At 42.0% G+C, this 22,933-nt stretch overlaps 1 protein-coding gene across 2 annotated transcripts; it reads right to left on the reverse strand.

Moving 5' to 3' along the window:
- Positions 1-967: 967 nt before the first annotated feature.
- Positions 968-22,631, reverse strand: A4GNT (alpha-1,4-N-acetylglucosaminyltransferase). 2 transcript variants are annotated; one of them, XM_030330482.1, is made up of 3 exons: positions 22,467-22,631; positions 8,910-9,388; positions 968-2,582 (listed from the first exon to the last, which is right to left on the reverse strand). In XM_030330482.1, the coding sequence occupies exons 2-3, from the start codon at positions 9,318-9,320 to the stop codon at positions 1,968-1,970; spliced, it is 1,026 nt and encodes a 341-aa protein (XP_030186342.1). In that variant the 5' UTR covers positions 9,321-9,388; positions 22,467-22,631; the 3' UTR covers positions 968-1,967. The 2 variants fall into 2 exon arrangements, with proteins under 2 accessions (XP_030186342.1, XP_032450701.1); XM_032594810.1 differs by lacking the exon at positions 22,467-22,631 and adding an exon at positions 22,373-22,458.
- Between the last annotated feature and the right edge of the window lie 302 nt (positions 22,632-22,933).

Here is a 22,933-nt window from a genome sequence, read left to right on the forward strand (position 1 = left end):
AAACCTTTTCCTTGGGCACAAATTATACTCTAGCACATTCCCTGAAAAAATCGCCTTAAAGGTGATAGATGCACTTACAAAAGAGATTGCCTGTCTCAGGAAAAAAAATTGTTCTTTCCTGCAAAATGAAAAATGCAGCATCAGTCTAACCAGGACCCTCTGTGCGTCTAGAAACAAACCCAAGGCATGGCAAGCTGGGAGAAACTGAAAAAAATTACACTAAAATAATAAAAATGTTTGTGTCCTTAATATACAAAGGGTGGTTATAAATCAATAAGAAATAGAAAGGGGTGCCTGGGTGGCTCAGTAGGTTAAGCGTCCAACTTTGGCTCAGATCATGATCTCACATTTCATGGGTTCGAGCCCTGGGTTGGACTCTGTGCTGACAGCTCAGAGCCTGGAGTCTGCTTCAGATTCTGTGTCTCCCTCTCTCTCTGCTCCTCCCCTGCCTTTCTCTCTCTCAAAAACAAATAGATTGGGGTTCCTGGGTGGCTCAGTTGGCTAACCATCCGACTTCAGCTCAGGTCATGATCTCACGGTTCATGGGTTCGAGCCCCATGTTGGGCTCTGTGCTGACAGCTCGCCTGGAGCCTGCTTCAGATTATGTGTCTCCCTCCCCCACTCATTCTCTCTCTGTCTTTCTCTCTCTCTCTCTCTCTCTCTCTCTCTCTCTCTCTCTCTCTCAAAAATGAATAAATGTTAAAAAACATGGGGCGCCTGGGTGGCGCAGTCGGTTAAGCGTCCGACTTCAGCCAGGTCACGATCTCGCGGTCCGTGAGTTCGAGCCCCGCGTCGGGCTCTGGGCTGATGGCTCAGAGCCTGGAGCCTGTTTCCGATTCTGTGTCTCCCTCTCTCTCTGCCCCTCTCCCGTTCATGCTCTGTCTCTCTCTGTCCCAAAAATAAATAAACGTTGAAAAAAAAAAAAAAAAACATTCATATGTTGAAATCCTAACCCTCAATGTGATGATATTAGAAAGTGGGGCCTTTGGGAGGTAATTAGGTCATGAGGGTGAAGCCCTCACGAGTGGGATTAGTTTCTCTATAAAAAGGACCCCAGAGAGCTCCCTTGACCCCTTCCCCTATACGAGAATTCTACAAGAAAAGTGCCCTCTGCCACCAGAAGAGGATCCTTACTAGAACCTGACCGTGCTGGCACCCTAATCTTGGCCTACCAGCCTCCAGAACTGTGAAAAATAAATTTCTGTTGTTTATAAACCACCCAGTCCGTGGTACTTTGTTACTGCAGCCCAAACTGACTAAGACGGAACCATGTCTGCTTGATCCAGCAGTATTTTCAGCAACTAAATCAGTGCTTGGCACACAGAAGGGGCTTGGTTAATATTCATTGACTGAATTCACTAATGAATATCAAAGTCAGGATCAGAAATCAAGACTCTTCGTCCCTAGTCCATTCTGCTGAAATTAATCTTACACAAGTAAATTTAACAGGTAGCAAAACCGTTAGCTGCCTCTCCTAACACCCATTTTCTTCTCTTCCTCCTTAAATTTTTCAGCATCTCTTGCAGTGAGTGAGTGAGATGTAAAGGCAAGTGTTACACAGTACTTATAGGAAGTTTTCATAAAATAGGAGGAGGGGTACGTTCCTCCTTCCTTCATCCTGCTGCCTGAAATGCAGACATAATGGGCTGGATACCAAGCAGCCATATAGACCAGGGGCTATGGACGCTAAGGATAACAAACAAGAGAGATGCAAGAAACCTGGGTCCCCAATGACCACAGTGACCACACCCCCCCTGAATCGCCTGCCTTCAGACTTCTTTTACATGAGAGAGAAATAAGCTTCTATATTTTATACACCAATGGTCTTTGGGATTTTTGTATTATAGACAGAGAAAGCTGAGCCTAAGCGATACGTGGGTAAACCCCCCCACCCCTGGGGAACATGGACATGAGCTGCACGCTGGCACTCCAGGAACCAGTTCTATAACATAGAGCCAGTGTGGGCTCTATTTGTTACCTGGACCCACCTCCCCAGTCACTGACCCCTCTGGGCTTTGAATCAGGTCCCTGTAAGTCCTGGGACAGTGCTTACGGCAGAGATTTTCCACCAGCGTGTTGCTCCCTCTAACCACAGTCCTTCCTTCGTTGTTCATGTAGTTCCACAGATGCAGGGCGTAGGAGTCATTGAAGCTCAGGTCTTTGTCCCAGACTTCATAGTAGCGCCTCCACTCTGGATAGGAGATGGGGTAAAATCTCTGAGGGTGTAGGAAGGACAGGTTCAAACACCTGAAATCACTCACCTCCTGGAAGTCTCTAAGTTTGCACCACAGTCTCAACATCCTTGTCATCAAACTGGGACCCTGGTTGCCCCAAATGTCTGAATTGTAGTGTTCGACAAAGTTTTCCATGCACTCCCACAGGAAGGGGTGGTGGGGGAGGAATCCAAACACCCCGTTACTAGAGTACTGAGAAGACTGTGCAGCCAGAAAGTTCTCCTCAGGGATGGGCCGGATGGAGATGACATCGGTGTCCATGTAGATGCCGCCATATTTCCAGATGATGGCCAGGCGGGACGCATCTGAGCTGACGTGGAGCCAGTTGCTCTCCACACTGGCGTTGATCTGCAGGAACACGTGCAAATCAGCCACAGCAGCGGGAGAAAAAGGAAGGGTGTCACAACGTGAGGCCAGCCCATGGTAGCTGAGGAGAAGGAAGCAAGCCAGCTTCTCGAAAATCTGCTTACAAAAACCCAATTTTACAAATTGACCAAACTTACCTCCACCCCAAAATTTGCCTGTAAGTGAAAAGTTTACAGCAACCAGTGTCAATGGGCAGACTTTGCAAGCTTTTAAAGAATTCATGAATTTGGTTTTTGTTTGTTTTTAATTAAAGCAGTAGAATGGTAAAGAAGAAACCCTGAAGGGATTTCACAATAAACCATATGAGCCATTTTCAGCAGGGTGTAGTTTAACCACAAATATGAAACTGTGAAGCAGGAATTTTTTGAGTCCTAGAAATGCTAAAAACTAATAAAGAAAAAGTAAACTAGGAAACTATAGAATAGATCAATATGTATGCTTCTTGAGAAATTGGTAAAAGAATCTTAAAATGCATGCATGCCTTCTTTCACTAATTATTTCCTTTAATGATAGTCATTGAGGCCCTAATTTCCTTCAAAAAAAATTTTTTTAACATTTAGTTATTTTTGAGAGCCAGAGAGAGAGCACAAGTGGGGGAGGGGCAGAGAGAGAGAGAGAGAGAGCCAAAATCGGAAGCAGGCTCCAGGCTCTGAGTTGTCAGCACAGAGCTCAACGCAGGGCTCAGGCTCACGAAGTGTGAGATCATGACCTGAGCCGAAGTCAGACACTTAACCGACAGAGCCACCCAGGCACCCCATTGAGGGCCTACTTTCAATGTGCCAAGCTCTGTTATAGCTGCTAGGGAGAGAGCAATGAACAGACAGACAAAAATCCCTACCTGGAGGAGATAGATGATAAATAAATCAATATATAATATGTCAGGTGTTCACAAGGACTATGAAGGAAAAACAGCTGGGTGAGGAGGATATGAAGGGGGCAGGGTGGAACACTATCTTACCTTGGGTTTCAGCGAGCTCAAGGGCCCTTAGGTAGGAATACAATCACTGTGTGCAGAAACAGAGAACAGAGTAGTGTGGCCAAAGCAGGGCAGTGAAGGACGGGTAGGAGATGAGAGCAGAGAGGGGTGGGTGGAGAGGGAGGATGGATCACGTAGACTGGAGTTATCTGAAGACTGAAATTACTTGAAGGTTTAGAAGAAAGGAGTGATGTGACCTGACTCAGTCTTGAAAGGGTCCTCTGTGGAAAACAGACAGGGGTAGGGCTTGGGAGGCAGCAAGGGCAGAAACACAGAGGCAAGTTAGGAAGGCAGATGAAATGTTCAGATCCTAGGCACACGGTAAAGATGAAGAGGGTCAGGGTGTGGATGGATTGGATGTCGAGGGGGAGAGAGGAGTCGAGGATGACTGCAAATGCTAAAAAAGGGAGTAAAGCAGTAAGTGACTCTAGAAAGAATAAAAAACAATCTTTATAAATGGCAATAAAAACTAATCACTATAGACGGTAACCTTCTCAAATGGAATGCTAAAAGTTTGAATAGAGAAAACAAAATAGATTTTTCTGGATTGAAACATATTGATTAAAAGATTGAAACAGAGACAACTGTATGACCCTAACACTTGATCTCAGCTCAAGTCTTCATCTCAGGGTTGTGAGTTCAAGCCCCACGCTGGGCTCCACACAGGGCATGGAGCCTACTTAAATAAATAAATAAATAAATAAATAAATAAATAAATATTTTTTTAAATGAATTTTGAGAGAGAAAGAGAAACACTAGCAAGGGAAGGGCAGAGAGAGGGAGGGGGACAGAGGATCTAAAGTGGGCTCCACGCTGACAGCAGTGAGACCATGTGGGGCTCAAACCAATGAACCATCAGATCATGACCTAAGCTGAAGTCAGACGCTCAACTGACTAAGCCACCCAGGCGCCCCAATAAATGAATTAAAAGTAAAGAAAGATTGAACATAAACATTTGGCATTTGACAAGGTAAACATTCTTTTTTTTAAGTTTATTTATTTATTTAGAAAGAGAAGGAGAGAGTGTGCCTGGGTAAGGGGCATAGAGAGTGGGAAAGAGAGAGAATCTCAAGCAGGCTTCGCACTACACTGTCAGGACAGAGCCCAACGTGGGCATGAACCAGGAGATTATGACCTAAGCCGAAAACAGGAGTCAGACGCTTAACTGAGTCACCCAGGTGCCCTGACAAAATAAACATTATTTATTTATTTATTATTTATTTATTTATCTACTTATTTATTTTTTAATAAACATTCTTTAAAACTCTGCTAAAGGGAGGCACCTGGATTGCTCATTGGTTAAGCATCCAACTTTGACTCAGGTCATGATCTCACAGTTGGTGAGTTTGAGCCCCGAGTCAGGCTCTGTGCTGACAGCTCAGAGCCTAGAGCCTGCTTCAGATTCTGTGTGTGTGTGTGTGTGTGTGTGTGTGTGTGTGTGTCTGCCCCACCCCACTCATACTCTATCTCTCTCTCTCTCTCTCAAAAATAAATAAACATTAAAAAAAAAACACTTAAAAAAAAACTCTGCTATAGGGGCACCTGGGTGGCTCAGTTGGATAAGCATCCGACTTTGGCTCAGGTCATGATCTCACAGTTCATGAGTTTGAGCCCCACATCCAGCTCTGTGCTGACAGCTCAGAGTCTGGAGCCTGCTTCAGATTCTGTGTCTCCCTCTCTGTCTCTGTCCCTTCCCCACTCACACTCTGTCTCCCTCTCTCTCTCTCTCTCTCAAAAATAAACATTAAACAAAAAAAATTTTTTAATTAAAAAAAATCATTGCTATAAAGCCAAATGAAGGCAAGACAATTAATACTTTGCAGGAATCTTTACACAAATTGTTAACATCACAAAATTGTATACAATTGCTGAAAACCTCATAAATAATAACAGCCAAAATTTATCAAAAACTGTTCCAAGCTCTTTATAATCTACACAAATGCTCAAAGACTGATATTATGATTATTCCCATTTTTCAAGTTAAGAGATAAAAGAAACAAGAAATTCAGTAATTTGTCCAAGGTGAGAGAGGCAGAGGCTGAATTTGAACCCAGCCAGTCTGGCTCCAGAGATCCACTCATTCCAAAAAAAATAAGGTTTTGGTAAAAATAAGTAAAATTGATTATTTGGTAAATTGGTGAGTGTTAGTGAACAGATACATAGGATATCAAAAGCCACACGAAATCACAGGAGGAAGAAGCCTGCCTTTTTGTGGGCATTGGACTAAATCTACCTAAAACACAAAAGCTCCCACAAGGGTGAGCTCCAGCAAGGGGATTAGGATTCTGACTGCTCATCCCCTTCCTACCCCACAGTACGCAACCCCAGACACCTTTAAAGGCTACAGTTGCCAAATCAGTGCAGCAAACCAGCAAGTGATGGCACATTAGGTCATCCCCAATGGAGCAGAACATGCTACAGACCAGCACTCCAAAATTATCATGGTGTGATCACTGCAGATGCATGGCTTAGTGCAGTACCCTGCGGGCTCAGATGGGGCAGACGCTTAAGGGTTCTGTGTCCCAGGGCCCACCTTGTTCCTAAAATTCAACCTTGTAAAAATTGAGGTACAGCTCAGAAGACCCAGGCTGTGCTCTATGAAACATCAGCTCTAAGAAAACATTTATGTCCTACTGAAAGAGGTGTTCATGCTCAGATAAGTTTGGAAGATTCTGGTTGAATCAAATTACTGTTTCTTTAGTTCAGAAGTACAGAGGCTTTAATCTCTTCATGTACGTGATTAGTCCATGAGGGAAAATTTTTTTTACAGTGTAGAATGCAGCATCTCACCTTCCAAAACAATTTGGGCAGAAATTTATTTGTGTAAGGAGCGTAACACAGTTTAGGTAACATTAGTCTAGCCCAACTGTGGGGAAAGTAGGCCAACAGACTGCTGTTCTTGTTTAGATCTCCTGGAACACCCTCTAGCAGGCTAGCCCTGAGAGCGACAGGGACCTAGCCAGCATGTCCCCTCCAGGGACCCTCTCTGCTGCCAGGGCCTGCCTTCCCAGCCTGTGGCCTGTCCTGCTACTTCCGAGGGGCCTGCGCTTGTCACCAACTATTTGTTAGGACCCCTGTGCTGGCAGCTGCCGGTAAAATCTCAGTCTGATGAGCTGTTTCATCACCTCCTGATGAGTCTGAATTTGAGACTTGCAGGCTCTTCAGGACAAGAGATGGGCACCCTGGTTATGGAAGTCACATGGAGTCAAAAGTAAAACTGGCCACTTCCCCCACATGCCGGTTGCTTAGTCCAGTAAATGTCTCCAGATGACAGTAAGTAGGCTCAAATGTGTCCTCCACCCAGGAAAGCACACTCAGTCCCCAGGTGAATGAGGCAGGGCATGACAGGAGTTTTCATTTTTTATATATAAATACTGTAGTGGACTGAATAATGGCCACGCAAAGACCCCAGGTCCTACATCCCAGAACCTGTAAATGTTACCGCATTTGAGAAAAGGGTCTTTGCAGGTGTGATCACATGAAGGATCTTGAGATGGGGAGATTATCCTGGGTTGTCCTGATTTGGGCCCTAAATGCTATCACAAGTATCCTTTAAAGACAGATGTAAAAAAAAAAAAAAAAAAAAAAAAAAATTAAGAAAACAAAACAAAACAAAAAAACAGCCGCATCTTAAACTCACCAAGTTGTCCAGCTTTTCATATGTCAGTCATTCGTCACTAAAGTGGTGAAAGAAAGAAAGAAAGAAAGAAAGAAAGAAAGAAAGAAAGAAAGAAAGATAGATGTAGGGGGAAAGTTCACACACACAGAAGAAAAGGACATGTGCAGATCTCCCCTGGAAGGGTTTTTCCTAAGAGCTTCCTTGGGAACTAGGGCCCTGCCAGCACCTGATTTCCATTCGGTGAAATGGATTTGGCACTTTTGGCCTCCATCACCAAAAAAGAACAAATCTCTGTTGGTTTAGGTCACCAAGTTTGTGGTCATTTGATACAGCAGCCATAGGAAACTAACACAAGTACCGCCATAATGGCCTCAATATTGCCTCTTGGCCTGCAAAGCCTTAAGTATTCACTGTTTGGCCCCTTTACAAAGTATTTACCATCTGACATTTGGTCTAGCCTATGATTAGAACTTAGAAAGGACTTTACAGGATAAGCAAATAGTATAATTTTGATGCCAATTTTTAAATTACTTTTTTGTTTTTAAAATAATTAAAGCCATACAGAGAAAGACAGATACCATATGTGTTCACTCTTACGTGGATCCCGAGAAACTTAACAGGAACCCATGGGGGAGGGGAAGAAAAAAAAAAAAAGAGAGGTTAGAGCGGGAGAGAGCCAAAGCATAAGAGACTCTTAAAAACTGAGAACAAATTGAGGGCTGATGGGGGGTGGGAGGGAGGGGAGGGTGGGTGATGGGCATTGAGGAGGGCACCTGTTGGGATGAGCATTGGGTGTTGTATGGAAACCAATTTGACAGTAAATTTCATATATTAAAAAATAATAATAATAATTTTATTTATAAAATTAACTTATTCTCATCACTAAATGCACTCCCAATCCAATCACACTAACACACCTATTATTACTGTGTGTTGTGTATTTTCTTCAGGATTTTTTCTTCCATGTGGTTGGGGGGAAGGGTGGTACATAGGTAAAATAATTACAATTACATTCTAATACAAGTGTATTTATTCCATATTGTGTTGTAGTCTTCATAAGATGTCATGGCTAAAGCCTGCATAGTGGAATCATTGAGGGGTTGTACTATAATTTACTTAAGCGTTATCTGATTGTGGGCCCTCTGTGAGAGAAATATTTAATTGAAATGTTATTTCCTTATTATACTATGTTGCTAAGATGAAGATTACAAAATTCCCAAGAGCTCCTGGCATGTCTTGGTTGTATCTCAATATAACCCAATCTCATATAGCAGCACCCCATCTGATTTCTCATGAGTTCACTATTTACATCATCTTCAAGTTAAATATTGCCTCATTTCCCATTCAAATGCAAAAAAAAAAAAAAAAAACAGTTTAACACAGATGGGTTTAAATAAGTGAAAAATAAGTGATTATACCCCCATAAAAGTTACCGAAACTCATTCATTAAGAATGGTCTCAAGAGAAGCATAGTTCCTAAGAAATAAGGCTGGAAGCAAAAGACACCAGGCTAGAGATAAACCTAACTGAAGTCTCTCCTGTTTGTTTGAATCAGGACTCAACCCTGTACAAAGAAGACCAGGGTCTGGGTTCTGGTCCTATCTCTGACATTGAGTCCTTATGCTCAGTTTACCTATTCAAAATATGAGGAGATTGGACTCATTTTTTGTGGTACCTCCCAATACTGACATTCTAAGATTCTCTGAACACTTACGTGAGTGTACCATGAACGCAATGGTGTGTCTTCAAACAGCCTTTTCATATCCAAAGGGAAGAGGAAAACATTGTCTATGGCTGAGAGGAGGGAAAAGGCTGGGTAAGTGGAGTTTGAGGGCAGCCGTGTGGTGGTGTTGAGACCCTTCATGAAGAACACCACGGGCTTCTCTGGGTAAGTCTTGGCAGCAGATTCCACAGCACAAGAGACCAGAGGCGTTGGCTCCATTCTCTCTGAGGTCTCTATGAACACAATGCCATGCCCATGGCCCAGGAGGGCTTCCGGGTCTTGCTGGGCCTTTTGGGGAGGAAGGCAAGAGAAGAGACAGCTGGACTTCAGGCTGAGCTGGTAGAAGAAGACACAGGCAAGCAGCAGAATGGCTGACAGGAAGAACTGGAGCTCCTTCAGCATGTCTACTCCTCTCTCCCGCCTGCTCCTTTAAATCAACACGGCTAATTACAAAAATACATTCTCCAAACCTGATCAAGAGAGCACATAAGAAAATGATGCATGAATATCACTTCTAAGATTTGATTGTTTAAATCCTCAATGAAATATGATCAAATCAGGTACAATAATATTAACGAGAAAAATGCAGTCACTAGGGTTTATCGGAGGAATTTGAGGACGATTCGAAACAGGAAAATAAGGTAGATACAGGTGGGAAGATGGCGGCGTAGGAGGACGCTGAGCTCACCGCGTCCTGCTGATCACTTACATTCCACCTACACCTGCCTAAATAACCCAGAAAACCGCCAGAAGACTAGCAGAACGGAGTCTCCAGAGCCAAGCGTAGACGAGAGGTCCACGGAAGAGGGTAGGAAGGGCGGAGAGGCGGTGCGCGCTACACGGACGGAGGGAGGGAGCCGGGGGGAGGGGCAGCCCGCCAGCCAAGCAGAGCCCCCAAGTCTGGCTGGCAAAAGCAGAGGGGCCAGACGGAGTGTGTTCTGACAGCAAGCAGGACTTAACATCTGGAAGGTTATAAGTTAACAGCTCTGCTCGGAGAGCGGGAAGGCTGGAGGGCAATGGGAGAGAGAGTTGTTGAGGCCTAGACGACAGAGCTCAGCTTGGCAGGGAACAAAGGTGCTCACCAGCGCCATCTTCCTCACCCATCCCCCAGCCAAAATCCCAAAGGGAACCAGTTCCTGCCAAGGAACTTGCTTGCACCACGCAAACACCCAACACTGTACTTCTGCGGATCCATCCCTCCCTCGGCGGGTCTGACTCCCTTCCGGTGCTGCAGGGCCCCTCCCAAAGTGGATCACCGAAGGAAAAGCGAGCTGAGCCTGCCCCTCCCGCCCCTGTGCACTTTGCCAATCCACCCCAGCTAATATGCCAGATCCCAGCACCACGAGCCTGGCAGTGTGCAAGTAGCCCAGATGGGCCATGCCACCCCACAGTGAAACCCGCCCCTAGGAGAGGGGAAGAGAAGGTACACACCAGTCTGACTGTGGCCCCAGCGGTAGGCTGAGGGCAGACATGAGGTCTGACTGCAGCCCCGCCCACCAACGCAAGTTATTCAAGACAGCACAGGGGAAGTGCCTTGCAGTTCCACACCACTCCAGGGACTATCCAAAATGACGAAATGGAAGAATTCCCCTCAAAAAAACTTCCAGGGAATAACGACAGCTAACTAACTGATCAAAAAGGATTTAAACAATATAACAGAAAGTGAATTTAGAATAATAGTCATAAAATTAATCGCTGGGCTTGAAAACAGTATAGAGGACAGCAGAGAATCTATTGCTACAGAGATCAAGGGACTAAGGAACAGTCAGGAGGAGCTAAAAAAAATGCTATAAATGAACTGCAAAATAAAATGGAGACAACCATGGCTCGGATTGAAGACGCAGAGGAGAGAATAGGTGAACTAGAAGATAAAATTATGGAAAAAGAGGAAGCTGAGAAAAAGAGAGATAAAAAAATCCAGGAGTATGAGGGGAAAATTAGAGAACTAAGTGATGCACTAAAGAGAAATAATCTACGCATAATTGGTATTCCAGAGGAGGAAGAGAGAGGGAAAGGTGCTGAAGGTGTACTTGAAGAAATAATAGCTGAGAAATTCCCTGATCTGGGGAAGGAAAAAGGCATTGAAATCCAAGAGACACAGAGAACTCCCTTCAGAGGTAACTTGAATCGATCTTCTGCACGACATATCATAGTGAAACTGGAAAAATACAAGGATAAAGAGAAAATTCTGCAAGCAGCTAGGGATAAACGTGCTCTAACATATGAAGGGAGACTGATAAGACTCGTGACCAATCTCTCTACTGAAACTTGGCAGGCCAGAAAGCAATGGCAGAAAATCTTCAATGTGATAAACAGAAAAAATATGCAACCGAGAATCCTTTATCCAACAAGTCTGTCATTTAGAATAGAAGGAGAGATAAAGGTCTTCCCAAACAAACAAAAACTGAGGGAATTCGTCACCACTAAACCAGCCCTACAAGAGATCCTAAGGGGGATCCTGTGAGACAAAGTACCAGAGACATCGCTACAAGCATGAAACCTAAGGACATCACAATGACTCTAAACCCGTATCTTTCTATGATAACACTGAATGTAAATGGACTAAATTCGCCAACCAAAAGACATAGGGTATCAGAATGGATAAAAACACAAGACCCATCTATTTGCTGTCTACAAGAGACTCATTTTAGACCTGAGGACACCTTCAGATTGAAATTGAGGGGATGGAGAACTATTTATCATGCTACTGGAAGTCAAAAGAAAGCTGGAATAACCATACTTATATCAGACAAACTAGACTTTAAATTAAAGGCTGTAACAAGAGATGAAGAAGGGCATTATATAATAATTACAGGGTCTATCCATCAGCAAGAGCTAACAATTATAAATGTCTATGCGCTGAATATGGGAGCCCCCAAATATATAAAACAATTACAAACATAAGCAACCTTATTGATAAGAATGTGGTAATTGTAGGGAACTTTAACACTCCATTTACAGAAATGGATAGATCATCTAGACACATGGTCAATAAAGAAACAAGGGCCCTGAATGATACATTGGATCAGATGGACTTGACAGATATATTTAGAACTCTGCATCCCAAAGCAACAGAATATTCGTTCTTCTCGAGTGCACATGGAACATTCTCCAAGATAGATCACATACTGGGTCACAAAACAGCCCTTCATAAGTATACAAGAATTGAGATAATACCATGCATACTTTCAGACCACAGTGCTATGAAGCTTGAAATCAACCATAGGAAAAAGTCTGGAAAACCTCCAAAAGCATGGAGGTTAAAGAACACCCTACTAAAGAATGAATGGGTCAACCAGGCAATTAGAGAAGAAATTTAAAAATATATGGAAACATGGGGCGCCTGGGTGGCTCAGTCGGTTAAGAGTCCGACTTCAGCCAGGTCACGATCTCGTGGTCCGTGAGTTCGAGCCCCGCGTCGGGCTCTGGGCTGATGGCTCAGAGACTGGAGCCTGTTTCCGATTCTGTGTCTCCCTCTCTCTCTGCCCCTCCCCCGTTCATGCTCTGTCTCTCTCTGTCCCAAAAATGAATAAACGTTGAAAAAAAAAGTTTAAAAAAAAATATATGGAAACAAACAAAAATGAAAATACAACAATCCAAACGCTTTGGGATGCAGCGAAGGCAGTCCTGAGAGGAAAATACACTGCAATCCAGGCCTGTCTCAAGAAACAAGAAAAATCCCAAATACAAAATCTAACAGCACACCTAAAGGAAATAGAAGCAGAACAGCAAAGACTGGGGCGCCTGGGTGGCGCAGTCGGTTAAGCGTCCGACTTCAGCCAGGTCACGATCTCGCGGTCCGTGAGTTCGAGCCCCGCGTTGGGCTCTGGGCTGATGGCTCAGAGCCTGGAGCCTGTTTCCGATTCTGTGTCTCCCTCTCTCTCTGCCCCTCGCCCGTTCATGCTCTGTCTCTCTCTGTCCCAAAAATAAATAAACGTTGAAAAAAAAAATTAAAAAAAAAAAAAAAGAACAGCAAAGACAGCCTAAACCCAGCAGAAGAAGAGAAATAATAAAGATCAGAGCAGAAATAAACAATATAGAATCTAGAAAAAACTGTAGAGCAGATCAATGAAACCAAGAGTTGGTTTTTTGAAAAAATAAACAAAATTGATAAACCTCTAGCCATGCTTCTCAAAAAGAAAAGGGAGATGACCCAAATAAATAAAATCATGAATGAAAATGGAATTATTACAACCAATCCCTCAGAAATACAAGCAATTATCAGGGAATACTATGAAAAATTATATGCCAACAAATTGGACAACCTGGAAGAAATGGACAAATTCCTAAACACCCACACACATCCAAAACTCAATCAGGAGGAAATAGGAAGCTTGAACAGACCCATAACCAGTGAAGAAATTGAGTCAGTTATCAAAAATCTCCCAACAAATAAGAGTCCAGGACCAGATGGCTTCCCAGGGGAGTTCTATCAGACGTTTAAAGCAGAGATAAAACCTATCCTTCTCAAGCTATTCCAAAAAATAGAAAGGGAAGGAAAACTTCCAGACTCATTCTATGAAGCCAGTATTACTTTGATTCCTAAACCAGACAGAGACCCAGTAAAAAAAGAGAACTACAGGCCAATATCCCTGATGAATATGGATGCAAAAATTCTCAATAAGATACTAGCAAATCGAATTCAACAGCATTTAAAAAGAATGATTCACCATGATCAAATGGGATTCATTCCTGGGCTGCAGGGCTGGTTCAACATTCACAAATCCATCAACGTGATACATCACATTAATAAAAGAAAAGATAAGAACCATATGATCCTGTCAATCGATGCAGAAAAAGCATTTGACAAAATTCAGCATCCTTTCTTAATAAAAACCCTCGAGAAAGTCAGGATAGAAGGAACATACTTAAAGATCATAAAAGCCATTTATGAAAAGCCCACAGCTAACATCATCCTCAACGGGGAAAAACTGAGAGCTTTTTCCCTGAGATCAGGAACACGACAGGGATGTCCACTCTCACCGCTGTTGTTTAACATAGTGTTGGAAGTTCTAGCATCAACAATCAGACAACAAAAGGAAATCAAAGGCATCAAAATCGGCAAAGATGAAGTTAAGATGTAAAAGATCTGTATGCTGAAAACTATAGAAAGCTTATGAAGGAAATTGAAGAATATATAAAGAAATGGAAAAACATTCTATGCTCATGGATTAGAAGAATAAATATTGTCAAAATGTCAATACTACCCAAAGCTATCTACACATTCAATGCAATCCCAATCAAAATTGCACCAGCATTCTTCTCGAAGCTAGAACAAGCAATCCTAAAATTCATATGGAACCACAAAAGGCCCCAAATAGCCAAAGTAATTTTGAAGAAGAAGACCAAAGCAGGAGGCATCACAATCCCAGACTTTAGCCTCCACTACAAAGCTGTGATCATCAAGACAACATGGTATTGGCACAAAAACAGACATATAGACCAATGGAATAGAATAGAAACCCCAGAACTAGACTCACAAAAGTATGGCCAACTAATCTTTGACAAAGCAGGAAAGAATATCCAATGGAAAAAAGACAGTCTCTTTAACAAATGGTGCTGGGAGAACTGGACAGCAACATGCAGAAGGTTGAAACTAGACCACTTTCTCACACCATTCACAAAAATAAACTCAAAGCTGATCAAAAAGGATTTAAATAATATAACAGAAAGTGAATTTAGAATAATAGTCATAAAATTAATCGCTGGGCTGGAAAACAGTATACAGGACAGCAGAGAATCTCTTGCTACAGAGATCAAGGGACTAAGGAACAGTCACGAGGAGCTGAAAAACGCTTTGAATGAAATGCAAAACAAAATGCAAACCACCACAGCTCGGATGGAAGAGGCAGAGGAGAGAATAGGTGAACTAGAAGATAAAGTTATGGAAAAAGAGGAAGCTGAGAAAAAGAGAGATAAAAAAATCCAGGAGTATGAGGGGAAAATTAGAGAACTAAGTGATACACTAAAAAGAAATAATATACGCATAATTGGTATTCCAGAGGAGGAAGAGAGAGGGAAAGGTGCTGAAGGGGTACTTGAAGAAATAATAGCTGAGAACTTCCCTGAACTGGGGAAGGAAAAAGGCATTGAAATCCAAGAGGCACAGAGAACTCCCTTCAGACGTAACTTGAATCGATCTTCTGCACGACATATCATAGTGAAACTGGCAAAATACAAGGATAAAGAGAAAATTCTGAAAGCAGCAAGGGGTAAACGTGCCCTCACATATAAAGGGAGACCTATAAGACTCGTGACTGATCTCTCTTTTGAAACTTGGCAGGCCAGAAAGAATTGGCACGAGATTTTCAGGGTGCTAGACAGCAAAAATATGCAGCTGAGAATCCTTTATCCAGCAAGTCTGTCATTTAGAATAGAAGGAGAGATAAAGGTCTTCCCAAACAAACAAAAACTGAAGGAATTTGTCACCACTAAACCAGCCCTACAAGAGATCCTAAGGGGGACCCTGTGAGACAAAGCACCAGAGACATCACTACAAGCATAAAACATACAGACATCACAATGACTCTAAACCCGTATCTTTCTATAATAACACTGAATGTAAACGGATTAAATGCGCCAACCAAAAGACATAGGGTATCAGAATGGATAAAAAAACAAGACCCATCTATTTGCTGTCTACAAGAGACTCATTTTAGACCTGAGGACACCTTTAGATTCAGAGTGAGGGGATGGAGAACTATTTATCATGCTACTGGAAGCCAAAAGAAAGCTGGAGTAGCCATACTTATATCAGACAAACTAGACTTTAAATTAAAGGCTGTAACAAGAGATGAAGAAGGACATTATATAATAGTTACAGGGTCTATCCATCAGGAAGAGCTAACAATTATAAATGTCTATGCGCCGAATACCGGAGCCCCCAAGTATATAAAACAATTACTCATAAACAGAAGCAACCTTATTGATAAGAATGTGGTAATTGCAGGGGACTTTAACACCCCACTTACAGAAATGGATAGATCATCTAGACACACAGTCAATAAAGAAACAAGGGCCCTGAATGAGACATTGGATCAGATGGACTTGACAGATATATTTAGAACTCTGCATCCCAAAGCAACAGAATATACTTTCTTCTCGAGTGCACATGGAACATTCTCCAAGATAGATCATATACTGGGTCACAAAACAGCCCTTCATAAGTTTACAAGAATTGAAATTATACCATGCATACTTTCAGACCACAATGCTATGAAGCTTGAAATCAAACACAGGAAAAAGTCTGGAAAACCTCCAAAAGCGTGGAGGTTAAAGAACACCCTACTAACGAATGAGTGGGTCAACCAGGCAATTAGAGAAGAAATCAAAAAATATATGGAAACAAACGAAAATGAAAATACAACAATCCAAACGCTTTGGGACGCAGCGAAGGCAGTCCTGAGAGGAAAATACATTGCAATCCAGGCCTATCTCAAGAAACAAGAAAAATCCCAAATACAAAATCTAACAGCACACCTAAAGGAACTAGAAGCAGAACAGCAAAGGCAGCCTAAACCCAGCAGAAGAAGAGAAATAATAAAGATCAGAGCAGAAATCAACAATATAGAATCTAAAAAAACTGTAGAGCAGATCAACGAAACCAAGAGTTGGTTTTTTGAAAAAATAAACAAAATTGACAAACCTCTAGCCAGGCTTCTCAAAAAGAAAAGGGAGATGACCCAAATAGATAAAATCATGAATGAAAATGGAATTATTACAACCAATCCCTCAGAGATACAAACAATTATCAGGGAATACTATGAAAAATTATATGCCAACAAATTGGACAACCTGGAAGAAATGGACACATTCCTGAACACCCACACTCTTCCAAAACTCAATCAGGAGGAAATAGAAAGCTTGAACAGACCCATAACCAGCGAAGAAATTGAATCGGTTATCAAAAATCTCCCAACAAATAAGAGTCCAGGACCAGATGGCTTCCCAGGGGAGTTCTACCAGACGTTTAAAGCAGAGATAAAACCTATCCTTCTCAAGCTATTCCAAGAAATAGAAAGGGAAGGAAAACTTCCAGACTCATTCTATGAAGCCAGTATTACTTTGATTCCTAAACCAGACAGAGACCCAGTAAAAAAAGAGAACTACAGGCCAATATCCCTGATGAATATGGATGCAAAAATTCTCAATAAGATACTAGCAAATCGAATTCAACAGCATATAAAAAGAATTATTCACCATGATCAAGTGGGATTCATTCCTGGGATGCAGGGCTGGTTCAACATTCGCAAATCAATCAACGTGATACATCACATTAACAAAAAAAAAGAGAAGAACCATATGATCCTGTCAATCGATGCAGAAAAGGCCTTTGACAAAATCCAGCACCCTTTCTTAATAAAAACCCTTGAGAAAGTCGGGATAGAAGGAACATACTTAAAGATCATAAAAGCCATTTATGAAAAGCCCACAGCTAACATCATCCTCAACGGGGAAAAACTGAGAGCTTTTTCCCTGAGATCAGGAACACGACAGGGATGCCCACTCTCACCGCTGTTGTTTAACATAGTGCTGGAAGTTCTAGCATCAGCAATCAGACAACAAAAGGAAATCAAAGGCATCAAAATTGGCAAAGATGAAGTCAAGCTTTCGCTTTTTGCAGATGACATGATATTATACATGGAAAATCCGATAGACTCCACCAAAAGTCTGCTAGAACTGATACATGAATTCAGCAAAGTTGCAGGATACAAAATCAATGTCCAGAAATCAGTTGCATTCTTATACACTAACAATGAAGCAACAGAAAGACAAATAAAGAAAATGATCCCACTCACAATTGCACCAAGAAGCATAAAATACCTAGGAATAAATCTAACCAAAGATGTAAAGGATCTGTATGCTGAAAACTATAGAAAGCTTATGAAGGTAATTGAAGAAGACTTAAAGAAATGGAAAGACATTCCCTGCTCATGGATTGGAAAAATAAATATTGTCAAAATGTCAATACTACCCAAAGCTATCTACACATTCAATGCAATCCCAATCAAAATTGCACCAGCATTCTTCTCGAAATTAGAACAAGCAATCCTAAAATTCATATGGAACCACAAAAGGCCCCGAATAGCCAAAGGAATTTTGAAGAAGAAGACCAAAGCAGGAGGCATCACAATCCCAGACTTTAGCCTCCACTACAAAGCTGTCATCATCAAGACAGCATGGTATTGGCACAAAAACAGACACACAGACCAATGGAATAGAATAGAAACCCCAGAACTAGACCCACAAACGTATGGCCAACTCATCTTTGACAAAGCAGGAAAGAACATCCAATGGAAAAAAGACAGCCTCTTTAACAAATGGTGCTGGGAGAACTGGACAGCAACATGCAGAAGGTTGAAACTAGACCACTTTCTCACACCATTTACAAAAATAAACTCAAAATGGATAAAGGACCTAAATGTGAGACAGGAAACCATCAAAACCTTAGAGGAGAAAGCAGGAAAAGACCTCTCTGACCTCAGCCGTAGCAATCTCTTACTCGACACATCCCCAAAGGCAAGGGAATTAAAAGCAAAAGTGAATTACTGGGACCTTATGAAGATCAAAAGCTTCTGCACAGCAAAGGAAACAACCAACAAAACTAAAAGGCAACCAACGGAATGGGAAAAGATATTTGCAAATGACATATCGGACAAAGGGCTAGTATCTAAAATCTATAAAGAGCTCACCAAACTCCACACCCGAAAAACAAATAACCCAGTGAAGAAATGGGCAGAAAACATGAATAGACACTTCTCTAAAGAAGACATCCAGATGGCCAACAGGCACAGGAAAAGATGTTCAGCGTCGCTCCTTATCAGGGAAATACAAATCAAAACCACACTCAGGTATCACCTCACGCCAGTCAGAGTGGCCAAAATGAACAAATCAGGAGACTATAGATGCTGGAGAGGATGTGGAGAAACGGGAACCCTCTTGCACTGTTGGTGGGAATGCAAATTGGTGCAGCCGCTCTGGAAAGCAGTGTGGAGGTTCCTCAGAAAATTAAAAATAGACCTACCCTATGACCCAGCAATAGCACTGCTAGGAATTTACCCAAGGGATACAGGAGTACTGATGCATAGGGGCACTTGTACCCCAATGTTCATAGCAGCACTCTCAACAATAGCCAAATTATGGAAAGAGCCTAAATATCCATCAACTGATGAATGGATAAAGAAATTGTGGTTTATATACACAATGGAATACTATGTGGCAATGAGAAAAAATGAAATATGGCCCTTTGTAGCAACGTGGATGGAACTGGAGAGTGTAATGCTAAGTGAAATAAGCCATACAGAGAAAGACAGATACCATATGGTTTCACTCTTATGTGGATCCTGAGAAACTTAACAGGAACCCATGGGGGAGGGGAAGGAAAAAAAAAAAAAGAGGTTAGAGTGGGAGAGAGCCAAAGCATAAGAGACTGTTAAAACCTGAGAACAAACTGAGGGTTGATGGGGGGTGGGAGTGAGGGGAGGGTGGGTGATGGGTATTGAGGAGGGCACCTTTTGGGATGAGCACTGGGTGTTGTATGGAAACCAATTTGTCAATAAATTTCATAAAAAAAAAAATAAAAAAAAAAATAAACTCAAAATGGATAAAGAACCTGAATGTGAGACAGGAAACCATCAAAACCCTAGAGGAGAAAGCAGGAATAGACCTCTCTGACCTCAGCCGTAGCAATTTCTTACTTGACGCATCCCCAAAGGCAAGGGAATTAAAAGCAAAAATGAACTACTGGGACCTCATGAAGATAAAAAGCTTCTGCACAGCAAAGGACACAATCAACAAAACTAAAAGGCAACCAACGGAATGGGAAAAGATATCTGCAAGTGACATATCGGACAAAGGGCTAGTATCCAAAATCTATAAAGAGCTCACTAAACTCCACACCCAAAAAACAAATAATCCAGTGAAGAAATGGGCAGAAAACATGAATAGACACTTCTCTAAAGAAGACATCCAGATGGCCAACAGGCACATGAAAAGATGCTCAACGTCACTACTCATCAGGGAAATAAAAATCAAAACCACACTCAGGTATAACCTCACACCAGTCAGAGTGGCCAAAATGAACAAATCAGGAGGCTATAGATGCTGGAGAGGATGTGGAGAAACGGGAACCCTCTTACACTGTTGGTGGGAATGCAAATTGGTGCAGCCACTCTGGGAAACAGTGTGGAGGTTCCTCAAAAAATTAAAAATAGATGTACCCTAAGACCCAGCAGTAGCACTGCTAGGAATTTACCCAAGGGATACAGGAGTACTGATGCATAGGGGCACTTGTACACCAATGTTTATAGCAGCACTCTCAACAATAGCTAAATTATGGAAAGAGCCTAAATGTCCATCAACTGATGAATGGATAAAGAAATTGTGGTTTATATACACAATGGAGTACTACGTGGCAATGGGAAAGAATGAAATATGGCCCTTTGTAGCAACATGGATGGAAATGGAGAGTGTTATGCTAAGTGAAATAAGTCATACAGAGAAAGACAGATACCATATGGTTTCACTCTTATGTGGATCCTGAGAAACTTAACAGAAACCCATGGGGGAGGGGAAGGAAAAAAAAAAGAGGTTAGAGTGGGAGAGAGCCAAAGTATAAGAGACTCTTAAAAACTGAGAACATGGGGCGCCTGGGTGGCGCAGTCGGTTAAGCGTCCGACTTCAGCCAGGTCACGATCTCGCGGTCCGTGAGTTCGAGCCCCGCGTCAGGCTCTGGGCTGATGGCTCAGAGCCTGGAGCCTGTTTCCGATTCTGTGTCTCCCTCTCTCTCTGCCCCTCCCCCGTTCATGGTCTGTCTCTCTCTGTCCCAAAAATAAATAAACGTTGAAAAAAAATTAAAAAAAAAACAACAAAACTGAGAACAAATTGAGGGTTGATGGGGGGTGGGAGGGAGGGGAGGGTGGGTGACGGGTATTGAGGAGGGCACCTGTTGGGATGAGGACTGGGTGTTGTATGGAAACCAATTTGACAATAAATTTCATATATTGGAAAAAAAAAGAAACAGGAAAATAATAATTCATTCTTTTGAGTGGCCCATAGAGCAACAGGCATGAAGAGCATCTATACATGAGCTATTGTAGAAATTTCTCTGGGGGCGCCTGGATGGCTCAGTTGGTTAAGCATCCAACTTCAACTCAGGTCATGATCTCACGGCTCATGGGTTCAAGCCCTGCATCAGGCTCTGTGCTGACAGCTGGGAGCCTGGAGCCTGCTTCAGATTCTGTCTCCGTCTCTCTCTACTGCTCCCGCTACCCCTTCTCTCTCTCAAATATAAATAAACAATAAAAAATGTATAAAATAAAAAGGAAAGAAAGAAATTTCTCTGAAGTTTACCTCAAGTTGTCTAGTTTCAGTTTGTAGGCCTTCAGAAAAAGGGGCAGTGTTAGTTCTCAGTGATTCCAGGTCAAGAGAATGGGAGAAAACTGGAAACCTTCATTTGGAGAGTCATAGCCAGGCATTTGAGGAAACCAGAAGAATTCAGGATCCAGCCTGATTTTATAGGCAAACAAACATTCAGATTCAGAACTAGAATCTAACATCTATGAAGGGTGTGTTGTTGAAACTTAATTTTTGTCCCTAAAAGCACCCTCGTTTCTGTTGAAGGTAGCAAAATTAAAATTAATTCATTTGTAAAATAAGTCCATTTTTTAACAAATTTGTCCTACTTATTTACATAAACATAGCAAGAATAGTGATTGACCATCTGTTTTTAAAAATGTGCTTTGCTCAAAGTTTTTATAAGGAATTTCACATTGAACTTTTATTTTTCTATATTAAATATAATTTACTGTCAGATTGGTTTCCATACGACACCCAGGGCTCATCCCAACAGGTGCCTCCTCAATGCCCATCATCCACTTTCCCCTCTCCCCCACCCTCCATCCACCCTCAGTTTGTTCTCAGTATTTAAGTCTCTTATGGTTTGCCTCCCTCCCTCTCTGTAACTTCTTTTCCCCCCCTTCCCCTCCCCCATGGTCTTCTGTTAAGTTTCTCAGGATCCACATAAGAGTGAAGACAAATGGCATCTGTCTTTCTCTGTACGACTTATTTCACTTAGCATAACACTCTCCAATTCCATCCACATTGCTACAAATGGCCAGATTTCATTCTTTCTCATTGCCCAGTAGTATTCCATTGTGTATGTAAACCACATCTTCTTTATCCATTCGTCAATTGATGGACATTTAGACTCTTCCCATAATTTGGCTATTGTTGAAAGTGCTGCCATAAAATTGGGGTGCAGGTGCCCCTATGCATCAGCACTCCTGTATCCCTTGGGTAAATTCCTAGCAGTGCTACTGCTGGGTCACAGGGTAGATCTATTTTTAATTTTTTGAGGAACTTCCACACTGTTTTCCAGAGCGGCTGCAGCACTTTGAACTTGTAATAGCCTCTCAAGGCCAGAAGCCCCACCAAATACTTGCCATCAGACTCACCTGCAATACCTGTAGATTTGGGTGAGTTTCTCTTCTCCTGCGGTCCCCAAAATATCCTGAGGTTCCTGCACCTGAAGTGATATTCTTTACTTACCTGGTAAGGCTCTTGGGAACTCTATAAGCAAGGTATCAGGCTAACATTTCCAAGGGACTTTACTGGCTTCATAAAGTTAATCTTAGTTCCTTAAACCTGTCTGGTCATATCTGAATCTATGCAGGTGTCTCTCAAATATGACATTCTAGTTAAAGACTTGGTAATGTAGCCAATGTTTTCAGTGGTGTCCTGTTACAAGGAAAACAGATTCTCATTGGATGTATGTAAATGACTATAATTGCCAAGTGAGAAAGAATTCTCATTTAGAGTTTCTGAATTCTGGAGGGTTCAGATAGGGAGAAAAGACAAATGTTTCTATTTGCTTACAAAGGAATATTTTATCAAATTCTATTAAGCCATAGATCTTAAGAGAAAAGGTTTTCTTAAATCTGGAAGAGCAAACATTAGAGAACATTAGAGAGTATTTTAAACAAGAGTCATAAGAACTATAATCATCTTTTTCAATT

The sequence above is a fragment of the Lynx canadensis genome, chromosome C2, assembly GCF_007474595.2.
Source record: "Lynx canadensis isolate LIC74 chromosome C2, mLynCan4.pri.v2, whole genome shotgun sequence".
NCBI classification, from domain to species: Eukaryota; Metazoa; Chordata; class Mammalia; order Carnivora; family Felidae; genus Lynx; species Lynx canadensis.

Coding starts and splice junctions, on each gene's coding strand:
- A4GNT (XM_030330482.1), bottom strand. CDS start 9,320: ATGCTGAAGGAGCTCCAGTTCTTCCTGTCAGCCATTCTGCTGCTTGCC. Junction 2,583..8,909: donor TGCGTTCATGGTACACTCAC/GTAAGTGTTCAG, acceptor GTGTTCCTGCAG/ATCAACGCCAGTGTGGAGAG.